Consider the following 17946-nt stretch of genomic DNA (forward strand, 5'->3'; position numbering starts at 1 on the left):
GGGCCGGCTTCCAGGCCGGGGACCCGGGGCGGGCGCGGCCGGGCGCGGGGGCCCGCGCCTGACCGGGTCCCTCCGCCGCAGCCGTCGTCATGCCGCCCCGCAAGAGAGCCAAGCCGTCCACGGTCCAGCGGCCGAGCGCGGGCACGGAGACGGAGCCGGAGCCCGACGGCCCGGACGGGCCGGAGCCCGAGCGCCCGCCGGCGCCGGGCCCCGACGCCCCCGCCGAGCCGCCGGGCCCCGAGCCGGATACGCGCAGCCTGGAGCAGATCCTGGCGACCGTGCCCCCGCCGCCGCCGCCGGCCATGGCTAGCGAGCTGGGCGCGCCGCGCCTCATGATCACGCATATCGTCAACCTCAACTTCAAGTCGTACGCGGGCCGCAAGCTGCTGGGGCCCTTCCACAAGGTGCGCGGGGCCGCGGGCGCGGGGGCGGGCGGGCGGCGAGCGCGGGGCCGCGCCGCGAGCCCCGGCCTTCTCCCGCCCCCCCGCAGCGCTTCTCGTGCATCATCGGCCCGAACGGCAGCGGCAAGTCCAACGTCATCGACTCGATGCTCTTCGTGTTCGGCTACCGCGCGCAGAAGATCCGCTCCAAGAAGCTGTCGGTGCTCATCCACAGCTCGGACGCGCACCCGGACCTGGACAGCTGCACGGTGGAGGTGCACTTCCAGCGGATCGTGGACCAGGTGCGGGCGCGGCGCGGGTGGGGCGCGGGGCGCGGGTGGGGGGGGGCGCGCGGCGGCGGCGGCGGGGGCGCTGACGGGAGCCCGGCGCGTGCTTTCTGCCCCCAGGAGGGGGACGCCCACGAGGTGGTGCCCGGCAGCGGCTTCAGCGTGTCCCGCACCGCCTACCGCGACAACAGCTCCGCGTACCACATCAGCGGCAGGAAGGCGACCTTCCGGGACGTGGGCAGCCTCCTGCGGAGCCACGGCATCGACCTGGACCACAACCGCTTCCTCATCCTGCAGGTGAGTCCGCGCCCCCCGCGGCGCCGGGGTCCCGGGGCAGAGGCAGCGCGTGGCCCGAGCAGCCCTTAAAGTGCTATAGCAGCACATCATGGTTTACACGGTTCTGATGAGATGCGAATCATGATTTGCTGCTTTAGAAACTTAAGGGGAGAGAGTCCCGCCAGGCCGCCTCCGGCAGGTTCCGAGTTTGGGGGACAGTGAGGAAAGTGATTTCTGTAGCCACGAAAGTGGCTGGACTGACATGCTTGCTCCACTCTAGCAGCACGTAAATATTGGCGTAGTGGAAATAAATCTTAAACCCCAATATTATTGTGCTGCTTTAGTGTGGCAGGCCCACAACCGCGACAGGTTTTGTTTGGTTTGGCTTTGTTTTTATAGATCGCTATATTTCTCTGCTTATTTTTACACTGCCCTTTAAAGTGGAAGTTTTATTTTTTTTTTTTTGCTTTTCTATTCTCAAAGTCATCATGAAAAATAAAATCTCTGAATTCATCCCTAACAGATAATCATGAGCATATAGTTAATGCTTGTAAAATAATAAGCCTGCTTTTTAAATCTGACAGAAATTTTAATTTCCTGACACTGAAGGCAGCCACGTCTGAAACTGACTCGTGTAATTTCTCTTCCTTTATGACTTTCTGAACAATTTCTTTTAAATAAGGACTGCAGACTTAACTAATTTACTTCCTCACGTCCCATTCAGTTCTAAAATTAAGATTCTATAGAACTTAGGGTAGTTATTTGCTAGTTCGTGATTTAAAACATTGTGAAAATTATGAGGCATGACACTGCTTTAGTAAAAGGGAGTGTGCCATAATATTGAATAGAACTTTTTTTTTTTTTAATCTCCATTCTCCTTTAAAATAAGAAATTCCTTTGCTAGCATTGCTTGGAAGAAAATGCTGTTTTCATGTATAAGTGTTGCTTTGCCAAGGTCTCCGCATTTATCCCATGCTTTGCCTGGACAGCCTTACTTGTAAATTCATTTCTAATAAGATTGCTAAGAAAATTTGTGGTAGTTTAGCTGTTGGTACTTTTTAAGTTTAGTGCTTCTGGACTCAGTTAAGGAGACTTGAATGAGTCAGTATGGTTCTATTGTCATTGGATTTGGAAATGGGGTTTCTTTTAAATAATGACAGAGGGCCCCCAGGAGGAAATAGGTAAAACTTCTCTTGTTGACTATGTCTTTGATCACTACCACTAAATAATGTGATTTGGAGAGGATTGGTGGAATTTGGAGATTATTTTATAAAGTCTATTTACTTGAATAATGTAATTTTATCAACTAACATTTTTTCCTTGTTTAAATGTGCATCTTTAAAATGGTTACTTTCTTATTTTCATTTGAAAATGAGATGAGGATGTTATCAAACCAGCTTTAAAATTTTTTAGAAAGAATTTTCATACTTAATTTACAACATAGTACCATATCTCTCTCCTTCCCCCCCCCCCCAACTCGGGAGTAAATATGTGAAGTTTGTTTATAAGGTAGAAATTAACAAAATTTATAGTTAATAAAAACAAAAGGTACAATTTCAGTACAGTGATTTTCTGTAGGAAGCTTGGTCTGAATTATACCATCCATTTTATTTAAAATCATCTCTTTTGTAAGGACTTGGGATAAATGCCAGAAATGGTCATTCTTTAACTTTAAAATTAGAGTGAACAAATGTTTTTAGTTCAACCCAATATGTATTATGGTTCTAAAATACTTGGAAGGTACTTCGAAAGTTTGTTCTCAAATAGTATACACATCCTTGCAAGTGCTTTTCATAATGGTAGTGATATGGTTAATAAACTCATTCCTACCTGGATTACAGTAGTAAGATCAGTTTCAGCCCAGATTCCCCCTAAATCATCACAAATTCCAAAATGAGAGATCTTTGTAAATTAAATTTTATAGGTAGTATGTGCCATAGCTGGTTAATAGTCTTTTCTCTACCTGGTGACCCTAATTAGTAGTTGATGGATCATATGTTTAATTCTAAGGTATTTGTTTTCCACATAGAATGAAGTGGGTTTTGTGTTTATTAGTAATTTTTTCCTTTGGTAATAGATTACTTTGTAGGCCTCATTTTGAAGGCACTGTACAAAACTGATTTCTGAAGGGTAGGTGTTTGATACAACAGTCTTGAAAATAAGCAAAGCTATTGTGAATTCAGCAGTACTATAACCTTGTATTTCTTAGCATTCGGGCCTGATCTAAAGAAAAATAATGTTGCCTTGCAAGTGAGGTTAAATATAGATAGGAAGAGTGAAGTTTTAAGGGGAAATTTAATCAATTATTATGGTTAGAAAAAGTTTCCATTTGGGGACATAGAAAGTATGTGACGGTGAATGAATTGGGAACATTGCCTAACCAGTGAGGAAATGGAGGTGAAATACTAGATGATGAGGTATCATTCCCAAAATTTAGGGGGAGAAGAGGCCAGGAATTTAGTTTTTCAAACTTGTTATCCCCGAGATGGAAAGCTTAACCAGAATTGGTTATTTCTGACTAATGAATGAATTATACCAACTATTTTATAGGTGATAATAAAAAGTTGGCTGGTCATTTCAGGAAACTAAGATTTGATATCAGCCACAAAGGACATAATCTCTTTGCTTTCCATTTGTTAGGTTTGTATTTGTTAAATGTTTATATATCATTGAATGGGCTCATTTGGTGACCTCATCACCATGATAGTAAAATTTGCCTCAAAATAATTATAAAATGTGCAGTGTCCACTTAAACTTGATTTTTTTTCTCCCTACATTTTATTACGAAATTGTGACTTGAATGTACTGTAGTTAGGAAAGTGCTATTTTCAAAATTTTATTTCTGTTTCAGTCTGTGGTGCACAAAGCAGCTTTAAGCAAATGTGATTTTTTTTTTAACTTTAAGAAGTTGTTTGTAAAAGATTATCAATACACTAATATAAGATTAAGTCTTAATTTACTATGCATCATGTAACCAAATTTATTTTGCCTGTGTTGTGTATATTATTGTCTGAAACAAAATCGGGTGTGCTTTTTTTTGTATGTTTTTGAAATATTTAAGTTGATCCTAGTTTAAATTATATGGCAGGTTTGTCAGAATCAGGATTTAGTATAAATCAGATTAATGTTTAGATTAATGAAGATAATAAATAAAGTTCACTTAAATTTCTGAAAATTGACAAACAGTGAATTTTTTGTTTAAAAAACTTTAGACCTCATAAAGACCAAAAAGTTTAAAAAAAAAACTTTTAGACATCTAAGGTCTGAAACAACAAAAATTAATTTCGTTATAGAAATTGCACCTATGGGATTTGGAATTTTTTTTTAGTTGAATATATGCTGCTACTACCACATACTATGTATTTAGCTACATAACTTTGAAAAATTAGGATTTATAAATTTATTGGAAGACTAAAAGGTTCATGGGCAGTTTTAAAAGTGAAGGGGAAATTCCTGATTTTTTTTTTCTGGCAATATGCAGAGCAATATTAGGATGATTTTATGACATTAGAATTTTCCCAAAATGAATTTATTCCAAAAAATAAGTAAATTTTTCTTTGGAGTACAGATTTAGAGAAGATTTCAGCTAACTTACACTTTGCTCTAGAGAACTGAGATTTTTTATACGTGGTAGATGTTGGGGAATTTGGGTGCTCTTTAAAAATGTTAACTTTCAGTTACATGAGAATTCCTAGTAGAATAATTCAGTGCTATTTACGATTTTTTTGTTTCAAGTTTATGTGACTAACTCCTTGAGGGCAGGAACTTTCTTTTTGTCTGTCTCTGGTGTTTATCAAAGTCTCCTATACATGGCATCCCAAAAGTCTTAATGCCATTTTAAGCTTTAATAAGCTTAATTTAAATTCAGTAAATGCCTAATTTAATTAAACTCAAAGATAAAGATATGCTAGTTCGTATAAGAGAATTTGTTGTTGATAGGTTTTATTTAGGCACCTAAATTATAAAGAACCATTTTTAATATTCAAATGTCTCACTTGCTTACTTGAACTTTTGTGTCATCTCTTTGTTCTGTATCTCCATCAGTGGTATATTTATCGATTGATTAAATCTTAATTCCCCGATGTGAGAGAAGTAAAAATGAAATACAGATTTTGAGAGAGTCTTGTGTCTGTGTGTGATGATTCCCAACCTTGTAAGGTGAATGAATGTGCTCCCCATCTTACAAATGAAAAAATAATGGATAAACTTTTAAATCTCCTGCTTACTTATGGTAATTACGTGGTAATTTAATGAAATACATAAGCCTGTATTCCAAAAGATGAAGTTTTAAAAACAAAGCCTTTGTGTGAAGAGAGGCTGTCTGAGGAAGCATGCTCTAGTGGGAAGAACAAGATTTGGTCACAGGAGAACTGGGTTTGAGGCCCTCCAGTTCTTTGCTTTAGCACCTAAAGGATTGTAGACAAGTTGCTTAACCTTTCTAATCCTCAGTTCACAAGAGATTTCTTCCACCTTTCAGTCTCTGACTCCATGGTCCCCTCATAACACACATTGGAGAAATGAGGTTCTCCAACTCTCTTCTAAATGTGACAAGGTCAGGGATAAATAATCTTCTCTTTACATTTGCGATCCTTGTTCCTTGGCATTCTTTAACAAAGATTTTTTGAGGCAGCTGAATAAAAACTAAACCAACATGGGAGGGGGTACCTATTCCACACCTATAGTACCCTGCCTCTAAAAAGTGCCTGTCTGGTTCTTCATTTGGGGCTAACCTTGATCATGAACATTTCACTTCACTTGGTTCACTTGTTTTGTGCTTTCCATTTCTTTGTGGCTATTATGGGTATTGTTCTCTTAGTTCTGCTTACTTAGTATTAGGCCATATAAGTTGTCTTCCTGTACTCCATTGTATTGATAATATACAACTTAGCTATTCCCCAAACGGAAGTTTTTTCCCCATTTTTTTGCTACTTAAAAAAAGATTTGGTGCCGATAACTTTAGTGACTGTGGGGCATGTGTTGGCACTTTTTTTAAGTCCCTGTTGTGTGCAGAGTACTATAGAGATATGTCAATTGATCATGTTTAACAGACTCTAATCAGCAAACAAGTGTTAACTCAAATCTCTGAAATGGTTCATAGACCTAAAGTTTTTTTGTACAATCTGATTCTTAATTCCTCTTCAGTTTTATAGATGAGGAAAAGCTTCACCAGAGTCACAGCTATTTAGAACCTAGGCCTCAGCATCTTGAATATGCAGTTTAATTTTCACCACAATGAATTAAACAGGAAAGAAGAGCTGGGCTCACGACTATAACACTTGGAACCACACTTATCTTTTTCTTAATGTTCAGAAGGACCCTAGAGATTATTGTTTTATTTATAATAACTGAAGAACATAAGCATAGGCATCAGGAAAAGAGGCAAGAGATGAGCTCACTGAGGCAGGAGAGCTGATTTGTGGAGAGCCGGTAGGGATTTGGATTGGGGCTCATTAAACTTGGAAACTTGAGTCCATTTTGAATTGATTGACTTGAAGCCTTCTCCATTTAGGGTTGGGCCTGATTAGTTCTTTAATTAGGGTTGGGAACTGGTATTTTAATGCTTTGACCACTTTGGCACCTAACTTTAGTGCTTGAGGAATGCTGATAGGATGCATATACCCTTTAATGGTTTCTTTTGACTTCGGTGGGCATTCCTTTTTTTTTTTTCTTTTTTTTTTTGCCTTTTGGAGGGCAATTGGGGTTAAGTAACTTGCCCAAGATTACACGGCTAGTTTTTTTGTGTTAAGTGTCAGAAGCCAGAACCGAACTCAGGTCCTCCTGACTCCGGGGCTGGCACTTTACTCACTGTGCCACCTAGCTGCCCCCAGCATTCCTTTCTGTGATGGATTTTAGAAAAGCTGCGGGTCATTGGAGAAAATCTACCAACTTGAGGAAAACCATGTCTATTTTTTGTCTGTAGAAATGGAAATCTATACTGAATAAAAAAGATAAGTCTTGGCCTTTGACTACATAATAACTTAATTTTTCAGAAGGCACCTTTCTGACAGTCAAAAGCAAAAAAAGAAATTTAAGGCTTGTGCTACCAAAATACAGGTCACAAGATAATACTGAAAAAGCTCTTAGGTGGGCCTCCTAGCTCCAAGCAGGTTGAAGTATAGTTCCTACAAGCTTTATCGTCCCTTTCTTGCCTCCTGTATAACAAGGATTTATTAATTTGGCTAAAATAATTAGTGTGAAATGCCTGTATGAATAAATTGTATTTTTTGTATTTACAAATATATTTATCTACTCTTGAGATAACTTTGCATTTAATGCAAAATATATTGTTGCAAGGAAATAAATGGTTTCATCTCAAAACTGTTTACTATTAAGCTTTTTCATTGAGATCAGTTGAATAAGTGGTACATTTTAGTATCTTTTGGGTCTATAAATTGAAGAAAAATAGTCTGAAGGCATAGGAGCATTTGGAGGGGCAAACAGCTGGAAAAAATCCCAATTTTCATTTTTGCTTAGTCCGGCTCTGTCCTCTCCCTGGACTGATTCTGATTTTTTACTTTTAGACTTTGAAATAATGGACTACAAGATAACCCACAATTTCATTTGGGGACAATGAGGAGTTAACAAAATATTGCCATTTATCTAAAAGGCTGTCTGCCATATTCCAGAGAGTTTTGGTTCATTTTACCAAGTCATGGAATTCTAGAGGTAGATTGGTACCTTAAATCTCATTATAAAGAATTTCCAGGGACTCTCCAAATTATCTTGTTTGCTACAATTTTAATTCAAATACTTAAATAACTGGACTAACATTTTAATTATTATAACTAGTTCCCAGAGTAACCAGCTGGAGCTTGAATTTCTCACAGTATAAGTATGTTTCTTCTACAATACATGATTTTGAAAGTGAAAAAAAAATTGTCCGTTTATATTAGGACATGGTTTTCTTATTAAAAATGCTCAGTACTTAAGATATATAGGCAATGGGGTATAGAAATCCATCTTGCCCTACAAGGATGTAGGGGGGGATGGGGGAAGGATATAAGAGAGAACAGATTAGGGGGAGGGGTATTCAGTATGCTTGCTATCTTGGGGTTGGGGGGTAGTTACGGGAGATATGGGGAGAAAATTTAACGCAGAATCTTGTGGAAATGAATGTTGAAAACTAAAAATATTTTTTAAATGCTCCATATCACACCCAATATATACCTAATCAATCAGCAAGTATCAAGTACCAAATATTGCTATGCAGTAAAATGAAGCAGTTTTTACTTGAAAGCAGTTTACATCCTAATGGGAGAGACAAGTCCATAAATAAAAACAGGCATAACAACTATCAGGTCATTTTACAGAGTAGTTTATAAGGAAGGACTCTAGCGGTTAGCATCAAGACAGGGTTCTCTGAGGAGTGACTGCAGTGATTAGGCTGTAAAATTAGGAGGGTGTTGCCTTGTAAGATCCAATTGAAATTTTAAATAACTCCCTACCACCACCACCCCAAAAAAAAAAACTACTGCATCAGTTCTGTGAGGTTATTTTGGCTTTTCAAAATTCATTACACAATTTCTCATTTGGTCATTTTGACTTGTGTCAACTCCTAAACAAAATGCGTCCCCTGAATAATTTCCTTTTGCTAGCCAATTCCGTCTCCATCTCCGTATCCCAGTGAGCTTGAGACGGGACTAAGGGTAGGTTTGTCTCCTTGCCTGTACTGATGATAGGTGGAGGCTCTTAGTGAAAAATATGTAGTGAATAAAACCTCTTAGTAAATGAAAAGCTTAGTAGTTTATTTTTTGCTTACAAGGTACAAACATGCATGTGAATTTAAAAAAGGGTTTTTTGTTCCCAAAATTTTTGTATTTGGACATTTTAGAACTGCGTCCTTAATGTTGACAGGCTTTTCTGTTGAACAAACAACACATTCTTACTGCAAAACTTAGAAGTTCTCAAGATTTTTACCATTTAATCACCTGTCGGTTTATTTCATTGATTCAACTAATGAACTAGAGTCACATTCAAATTATGAAATAAAGGAAAACTAATTGGACAAACCAGAATTTTTTCTGCACATTTAAAAAAATACTAAATGGTCATGTTTCCAAGGAGTTGTTAAGGATACAAAAACAATGCTATAAACAGGTCAGAAAATACAGATAAGAAGAATGATCATTTATTTTTCTGGAAGGTAAGGGCAGAACTGCTTTGACTCAGAGTAACTGACTGCCCAAAGTTTCCCCCAGAGGCCTAGACTTGCTAGACAAGCTCTCAGTCATCATCGGGGGAAGTAATTCCTGTAGAGAAGAGGTCGGCCATCCTCAGGGCAGACTGGTCAGTCTAGCAGAGGCAGCAACCCACACTGAACAACAAGCAGGAGGCAGCTCCTACTGGGAAGATCCAGCCACCATCAGAGAGCTAAGAGCCCCTGTGGAGAGGCAGCCTCCCAGTGGTCCTGTAGGTGCCACAGGCAAGTCTATCGAAGATCCCAAAGACAAAGTTCTTATCCACATCTTTGGCCCTGTCCAAGGGTTCCAAATCAGAAACTGAAGAGGCCCATTGTCTGTCTGCCTGCTTTGCTGTTGGACCTTTCCATCTTAGCTGCCTTGCCCATTAGAATGTGAGCTACTGGAAAGGAGAGTTTTCTGTTTGTATCCTCAGGGCTTTACACATCATAAGTGCTTCATAAATACCTCCTTCAAGGCAGGCATGTTTTATTACCATTGAGTCCAAGTGGCTTCATGCTGTCTCCTTCTCTCTCTGAGAAATAGGCAAACTGATATGAAGGTCTTTCTAAGAAAATGTGTTTCAGATACCAATTCACCATAAGGTTTAGCACTTTCAATTTCAGCCATCTGGAAAATTCACTCTCCAGAAACCTTCATCCTTCTCCTTGGAAGGCAGATAACCAAGTCGTTTGTTGTCTTTGCGCTTGCCCTGAGAGGAGCAAAGGCCACTAGGTGTCATCGTCATCTACCAAACTACCTTATCCATTTTTTAAAGGTGATATTTTGAATAAAAGGAGTATTTATCGTTAATGGTGTAGACTTATTATATTGCAGAGGCCATTTGCATTTCTTATGTAATACTTTGCACTTTTATTTTCCTAATGATGTGTCTATTACCAGCACTGGCAAACTCATTATCAATTGTCTAATTGGAATCTATTTGATTAATTTCAAACATGGCTTGAATCTTAAATTGATATATCAGGTGTGTAGGGATGAGCTCCTGTTTTCAGACATCTTTGTTTTATCAGTATCCCAAGGACAGTTAAAATTAGCGTTTGTATTATGTCTTGTTATCCCCCTAACTCCAGCTACTCAAATCAAGGCCAATATCTGAAATGCTATGTAAACCATAAAGTAAGCTCTTATCACGTGGATTAGCCGTTCTAAAGCCCAAAGAAGACGACCGGTACCTGACACTTCTGAACAAATTTTTTAGATATTGAAGAATACACATACACATAAACTAAATACAGCCAAAACGGGTTTTAAGAAATCATGTATGCCTCACCCACCAATTTTACACATGCATTTATCTTTTAGAAAAGGAAATAGGCAAGAAAAGAGTTCCAGACACATTTTGTTGAACTATTCAGACTTAATAAAGTGCTTTACTACAGTCTCTGCAGGGTTTCCCAAAAGAATTAACACAGTTGTGAGCTTTCATAACTTCAAATGAGGGAGCACTCCCCCTTCTGGCAGACTTGAGGCCCACCTCCCACACCTTTTTTCAAACCACTTGGGCTCTTGTCTCATTTTTTTCTGCTGAATTTCCACGGCCGTGTTACTTTTTCTTCCCTGTAACCATTTCACTTCTTGTCTGGGGTTTTAGGAGGAGCAGTGGGGGGGAATTTTCGTAGTTGTTGGTGCCATGCTGAAGTTTGTGTTCTTTGTGGTTGGTTATCTAGTTTACTCCAATTTAGTCTCGATACCTGAGATGAGTCCAAAACTCTTCCAACTCGTCAGCTTTTTCAAAAGTTAGAGGGACCATAAACTGAAAATGATGTGGCTTCTTCAAATGCAAGTGTTTGGGAAGGAGAATATACACAATCCTCTGGGAGAACCTAGAAATTCAGAGTGGGCATAAAGGCATTTGAGTAGATGACATTGCAGAAGTTATTTTACCTGCCAGACTGATCCTAAAGAAACAAGAAAATGAGCTATTTTATAATACATTCCTATTTGCCTATTTTTAAAACTAGTAGCCAAAGCACATAGGAGGAAAAAAATAATCAAGCTGACTTTGTGTAAGCAGACGAGGAATAGATTTGTTCTTCGAGGAAGGCCTGTCTTCTAAGATTGCTTTAGGAGGCTTTTAATAGTTAGTGTCTATTTTCAAATCCGTCTTAGTTTCACTAGAATGCTCAGTATGAGGTTCTTGAGCTTACTGGGGTGGGAGACAATTGCACATTACACGTGTAAAGACCTATGTTTATATTATCAAATGATTGTTAAAGTTTTTTAAAATTCAGTGTTTTCCTACCTAGTGGGTGCTGTCTGAAAATGAGGAACTCACTCTCTGTTTAGCACTTTACTGTTCATAGCAGGCCTTTTGCCCTGCAGGAGAAATAGGCCTGCACATGTTCAACTATAATCTTTCTTCCTAAACAGACTAAATGACTGCCTGGCAAAACTGCCACAAAGGGGAATTGAGGTGGCTTACGTTGTGTAAATGAGGGCTCCCTTTTTTTGTTAGTTGACTCTTTAGGAAAAAAAAATACTATTTTTAAAAGTTCATTTAAAACCAGAATTAATAAAGAATTTAGTATTTCTCATAGGATTTGTAAGATGATTGGCAGATGGCATTTTCTGTTAAGCTAAATCAACTGATTTTTTTCTCATAACTAGCATTTTAATAAAATAGACTACATTTGAACTAAAAAGAAATTTAAATCCTGGGTTTAAGGCTTTTTTTTTTACTCCGTCTGAATATAGGTAAAGCCGTTTGCAGCCAGTGTTTTGCAGTGATAAGATGAATAATTTTCAGCATAATTAGAGTGGACTATAGAAACTGAAGTATATTAAACATGAAAGTGCTTCTAATTAGGTATTTGTGGAAATTTACTTTTACAGATATGATACATGAACACTTTTAAAATGAGTATATTGACTTTTTTAATTGCTTAGACTAAGCTTATTTATAAAACATCATGGCAGTGGGGCCCTCTTCTCCAAACACAGCATAATTATTGAAATAGTAGTACCATGGTGGTTCAGGTTTTGTCTGGATGACATTAAATGATGACACAGTAGCTGAACCTTGGTTTATACTGGGAAGCAAATTGAAGAAGACTGTTCAAAAGGGAAGTTAGAAAATTGTGTTTTCAAAGATTAAGAAACTGGACCTTTTTGTGTGTGTGTGTTTGTTCCTTTCTGCTAGTGTTAACTGTTGCTATCAAACACAGAAACCGGTTTTGTGCATCATTTTGATCGGCTATGTAAGCTGACTTCAGCAGTGTGTGCTTACTTTTATGGTCTTTGGTTTCTTAGACTGACTTTTCATGTGTAAATCTTCCTAAAATTTGAATTTTGTTTAAAAGGGTGAAGTTGAACAGATCGCTATGATGAAGCCGAAAGGACAGACTGAACATGATGAGGGTATGCTTGAATATTTAGAAGATATAATAGGATGTGGACGGCTAAAAGAGCCTATTCAAGTCTTGTGTCGAAGAGTTGAAATATTAAATGAGCAAAGAGGAGAGAAGGTAAATTTTCCGCAGTCTTATTTTTATCTTAAAAGTAAGAACAACATGTAGCTTAGAAATTTCAAATATGGGTAGAGGATCATTTTTTTTTTAAGTTTTTTGTAATTACTTTCACTTAAATCCTTGATTAATTACAACTTTTTATGTTGCACTGCATTTTCATCTAATTTCTAAGAGTTGGGAAAATTCAGTTTGTGACTCATGTGGTTCAAACTTTGTTCCTTGTAGTTAAACAGAGTTAAATTGGTGGAGAAAGAAAAAGATGCCTTAGAAGGAGAGAAAAATACAGCCATCGAATTTCTCACCCTGGAAAATGAAATGTTCAAGAAAAAGAATCATGTCTGTCAGTATTACATGTAAGAAAGCTGCTCGTGGATTTTTAGTGTTAATGTCTGTTACAGCTGTGGTTGGGTGGTGACAAGGCCCAGTTAGGAGTCTCGGAGAGACCAAGGGTTAAATAGATGGCCTCCTCCCCCTAGTGGTTATGTACTTTTCTGGGTCTCAGTTTTCTCCTCTATAAAATGGAGCTGGTGGTTCCTTTAAGTGGAACTTGATGTGCATCAAATGATGAGAGCAGATGTACAGCAATGGCCTGGAATACCTTCCTAAAGCCAGTTATTGTGGATCAAAGGCAATACCAGAAATAAGGGCTTATTCGAGCATTTTAAATTGCAGAGGTTAAAAGAACTTCCTCATCAGGATTATTCTAAGACAGCAGACTGTGAGCACGGTGCCTGGCACATAGCACTTAGTAAATATTTCTCAAATTCAGTTACATGTATTGTGTGTGTACATTTTCTGGAGAAAGGAGTGGAATTGTTGACTGGATATTAGATAGTCTGGAAGGGATGCCCTTTCATTCTGACATTTTAAGGTACATAAATTTGTATTAAATCTAGGTGAGGTATCATGTGATCCTAAATATTTTTGTGCTTTTTAAAATTTTGTTTTGTTTATTAGTTATGATTTACAGAAACGAATTGCTGAAATGGAAACTCAGAAGGAAAAAATTCATGAAGATACAAAAGATATTAACAAGAAGAGCAATGAACTAGCAGATGAAATGAAAGCCAAGACTAAAGCTTTAAAAGACATTGAAAAGTAATTTTTTTCTTTGTAAGAAGTGTTTGGCTGAGCTTTAAATTCATGTTAAAGGTATCTCTAAATGGCTCATTCACAAGATAAAATGAGTTCCATATATCCCTTCTAGACTAGTAAACCAAAATAAAGCATTCTCATGAGTCACTTCATGTCATGAAAGTGCTCTAAATTTTCTGGTGGAAGAGGGAGAAAGCTTTTTCTATTGAGTAAAAAAAAATAGAAACACAAACCAGAAATTGATCCTGGAGTCCTACAGGTAAATGACCCTATAGAGGAGATCTCTTTGTAAATCAAGCAAAATAGTGAGTCCAAGAATTTTCTCCCTGTGTATTCTGGGGAAAATTTTCTTGAAGGACTAAGAGTAAAGGAATAAGAATGTTGCGTGAGTTGAATTAAGCTTTATATTGGAAGATAGCAATGTGGTATCATGCTTGAGATAACTTTCTGTTTTTACTATCCCAAATAGTATTTGAACATAGCTTGTGGGGTTTTTTTTGTTTTTGGGTAGGAAACTCAATAAAGTTACAAAATTTATTGAGGATAACAAAGAGAAATTTACACAGCTGGATTTGGAAGATGTTCAAGTTAGGGAAAAAATGAAACATGCTAAGAATAAGGCAAAGAAACTTGAGAAACAGCTCCAAAAAGATAAAGAAAAGGTAAGTACTACATGAGGTACTTCCGTTATAAAACACATAAATACATAATTTAATTTTGTTATGGGTGGGGGGTGGTCCAGTCTTTCTCATTGCTTTCAATTACTTTCAAAAGCTGGAATGCAAATATTGAACTTAACTGGGCAATAAAATGTTAAGAGAAAGTGAAACTATCGTGAAAGGAACTGCCCTCCACAATTTCGATCACCAAGGACATATAATTGGACTGTTGATACCTCACATAACCAGTTAACAGTGTGGTTACTAAGTACCTAGAAGAAGTAAATCTGTTTGGAAAACAGGACAGTCATACCCCCATGTGAATTGCTCCAGCCAACAATTATTTCATGATAAAGTTGTTGATATATGTTGGTTGGATTGAGTACATTATCATCAAGCTTCATCCTAAAGTCTAGGCAAGAGAACCTCCTATTAGCCTTGGTGTCCTTTGTGTGGCATAAAACTCTGCAAATACTGTAATTGAGATGGGTTTGGGAATGACACCAGTCCACACTGACTTCTGAGACTTTAAACTGGCATACTTAGTAAAGGGCAGGAGTCAGGAATACCTGAGCTTCAAAGACTTTCCTTTGATTTAGTGACTGTTTGGCTGTGAAGAAGTCATTTAACCTCATGCCCAGATAATTTTCTAAGCTAAGGTACAAATGAGTTGTCCATCTTCATTTATGAAGGGAATTTCCACACCAATTAAATCATGGATCCAGACTTATAAAAGAGGGGGTGAGAGGGTGCTGTTTTGTAAGTCTAGAGAAATAGGTGGATAAGATGCACCCATTTTTCTTGTTTCATGAAAGTTCATTATGAGTCATTCTTAGTTCTTAATTCTCAACTAGCTAAGATACATTCTTTTCAAAAAACTGACTTACAAAATAAAGATACTGAATCCGCCTGAATTATTTCCCATTGGTGAGAATTTATTTTGGTACATAACTAGATGTGATGAATCATATCTGTTGAGTATGAAAGACAGGATTGTATGTTCCTCCCAAGATGTTTATCATCGTGGCTCTGATATTTCTTCCAGGTTGAGGAATTTAAAGGTGTACCTGCCAGCAGTGAGAAGATAATCACTGAAACAACGGCTAGAAAGAGTGTTCTGGAAAAGGAAAAGGAGAAAGAGGAGGAAAAATTAAAGCAAGTCATGGATAACCTTAAACAGGAAACAAAGGAACTTCAGGAGGAAAAAGAGGTACATATATGACTTGATGACTTTCACTGCTATGTGGAACATTTTTTTTAAAGACTAAGAAGGAAGAAGTCTTGCAAAAAATATAGAAGACTAAACTGTTGGAAGGAAAAAATAAATTTGTCTGGAAAGTGAGTATAGGGGCAGTTCAAATCTGGCCTCAGACACCTACAGCTTACTAGACAGGTGACCTTGGACAAGTCACTTAACCCTAATTGCCTTGCCCTCCCCCTTCCAAAAAGCAAAAAAAAAGAAAGAAAATGGGTGTAGTCATGCCCTCGCATGAAGTTGCTCTGGCCACTAATTTTTTCACAAGAAAGTTGTTTTACAAACAAGTAAACATTGGTTGAATTGAATACATCATAACCAAGCTTCACCTAAAAATGTGAGTCCTCTTTGGACAACCCTAATTGCTTTGTCCTGCTTTTTGTCTCTAACGCTGTACCTAGGGTTCAGTATTTTCAGTTTCTTTGAAGAAATATCTTCCACTTGTGAAGTTTTATTTGATCTTGTTGGACCTTAGCACAACTGCTCCTGTTGTGCATATGAAGAAATTTAGGTTCCAAAAGGTTTTGGCTTGCCTTTAGTCACATTAGTAAATAGAAACAGGATTTGATTCTGGGTCTCCTTCCCTTTTGACATTTGCAAATGCTGTAAACACCAGCTACTATCCGTGATAGTTGTGAGTTGGGCTACATATCCAAGTTGCAGTCTCAACTCTCGTTACTATCTCAGATCTTGGTAAAGACAGATGTTTAACCTTTATTCTCTGAATTGTTGAGGTTCGGGATTGAAGAATCACAGAATTTGAGAGTCAGAAAGGGCCCCAACAACCATCTAATAACCCAAGCCCCAAACTAGGGGAAACCTTCTGTTCTCTAATATTGGAGCTGAACTGACAGCCTAACATAGTGCTGTTTCCCCAGAAGTCATGTGTTAAAGTATCCCTTAGATCTGAGCATGTATACACTCTATTTGTCAGATTACATCGAAATGATTGCCAAAGGTGTTGTGTAAAATGTTCTTGGAGATGTTCATCTTACTAGTCTATGGGTTTGTGTTACCATGCCATTTGACTTCAGGGATTTGCTGTAGCTTTTTAGGCATTCTGCACTTAAAACTCATGTTAAGAAGTTGGAATTTTTCGACAGTTGTTTTTAAAGTGCATTCCATTTTCTCACCCACTTGAATGCTTTCCCGTGGGGTTAGGAAGTAGAGTCCACTGAGTTGAGTGAAAGTACAGAATGAGTAGGGGATATTAGTGCCAGTCTTTGGTCTCCTAGAGCTTTAAAAGGTTTGACTGATTGGGATTTGCCTGCCAAAAATTAGAGGTGGAATGCCTTGCATATAATAACTGTTGAATCAGTATTATAGTGAATCAAACAATTCATCAATTCGAACCAAAATGCCCCATAAAGATGATCTTGTCCCAGCTTTTTTTTTTTTTCCAATAAGGAAGGCAAAGCCCACTCTCTGTGTCTGTTCCTTCACCCATTGAAGTAGAATACCGGTGGCTGAAGAAGACAAGCTCAAGTGTTTGACTATCCCCTGCATAGAGTCAAGGCAGAGTGGAAGACGTAGGTCATCATAGCTGAGCATTTGGTAGGTTAGCTTGTTCAGTGGGACACCAGCATGTGGGATTTGGGGCAAATGAAGAAGTGAACAGCATCTAAGTGCTTCCTGTTTATCAGGCACTGTGACCAAGGAGCTTACATCCTAAGAAGAAGAGACAATGTGTAAAATAAATGACAGTGACAAGGGAGAGGGCTGTTTGGTTCTGGAGAGGTAGAAAGCAGGAGATGGAGGAAGGGTACACCAGCAGTAGCAGGCAGAGACAGGGAGGGGATTTGAGTGACTGGTTCGTTGGGGTATGGAAGTTCATCCTGCTCTGGGATTTAGAGCTAGCTGGTTTGGGCTGCTAGGGCAGGAATACTAAATATCGTTATAGAAATTTTCTCACCGACTGAGGGCTTGATTTTTTTTTTCTTTTTTTTTTTTTGTTTTTTGCTTTTTTGGAGGGGGAAGGCAGGGCAATCATAGTTGTGACTTGCCCAAGGGCACATGGCTAGTAAGTGTTGGATTTTTTTTTATTAGAGGCTAGTTAGGTGTGTTGAAGTCTAGGTCTCAAGTCCATTGTGGAGGATGCTGTTTTAGGTGTGGGTCTTTCTACTGAACTTTTTGAGAAAGAGGGAATTATCTCATGGGCTAGGAAATAACTGCTATCGGGATCTAGATAGGGTGATAAATTTAAACTGAGTGAACCCCAGAGAAGATGAAGCTGTTGAGTTACAGTGGCAAAGTATAGAAATGACAGTAGATAGCAAGAGCGTTCCAGCTTCCTCTCCCTGGAGATATTTTAGAGGGATGAAAGAAA

The 17946-nt window shown here is 38.6% G+C and overlaps 1 protein-coding gene across 1 annotated transcript in view; it reads left to right on the forward strand.

The window, feature by feature from the left end:
• Positions 1–17946, forward strand: part of SMC4 (structural maintenance of chromosomes 4) — a 39879-nt gene that overhangs the window by 492 nt on the left and 21441 nt on the right. The window contains exons 2-9 of the mRNA XM_069083491.1: positions 82–404; positions 491–682; positions 788–964; positions 12444–12608; positions 12837–12964; positions 13569–13709; positions 14218–14368; positions 15411–15575. Coding sequence (XP_068939592.1) covers positions 90–404; positions 491–682; positions 788–964; positions 12444–12608; positions 12837–12964; positions 13569–13709; positions 14218–14368; positions 15411–15575 — 1434 coding nt within the window. The 5' untranslated portion in view covers positions 82–89. The remainder of the gene's footprint in view (positions 1–81; positions 405–490; positions 683–787; positions 965–12443; positions 12609–12836; positions 12965–13568; positions 13710–14217; positions 14369–15410; positions 15576–17946) is intronic.

This window comes from Petaurus breviceps, unplaced genomic scaffold (assembly GCF_028583685.1).
Source record: "Petaurus breviceps papuanus isolate PSGF00001 unplaced genomic scaffold, PetGlider_PUasm1.0 173, whole genome shotgun sequence".
NCBI lineage: Eukaryota > Metazoa > Chordata > Mammalia > Diprotodontia > Petauridae > Petaurus > Petaurus breviceps.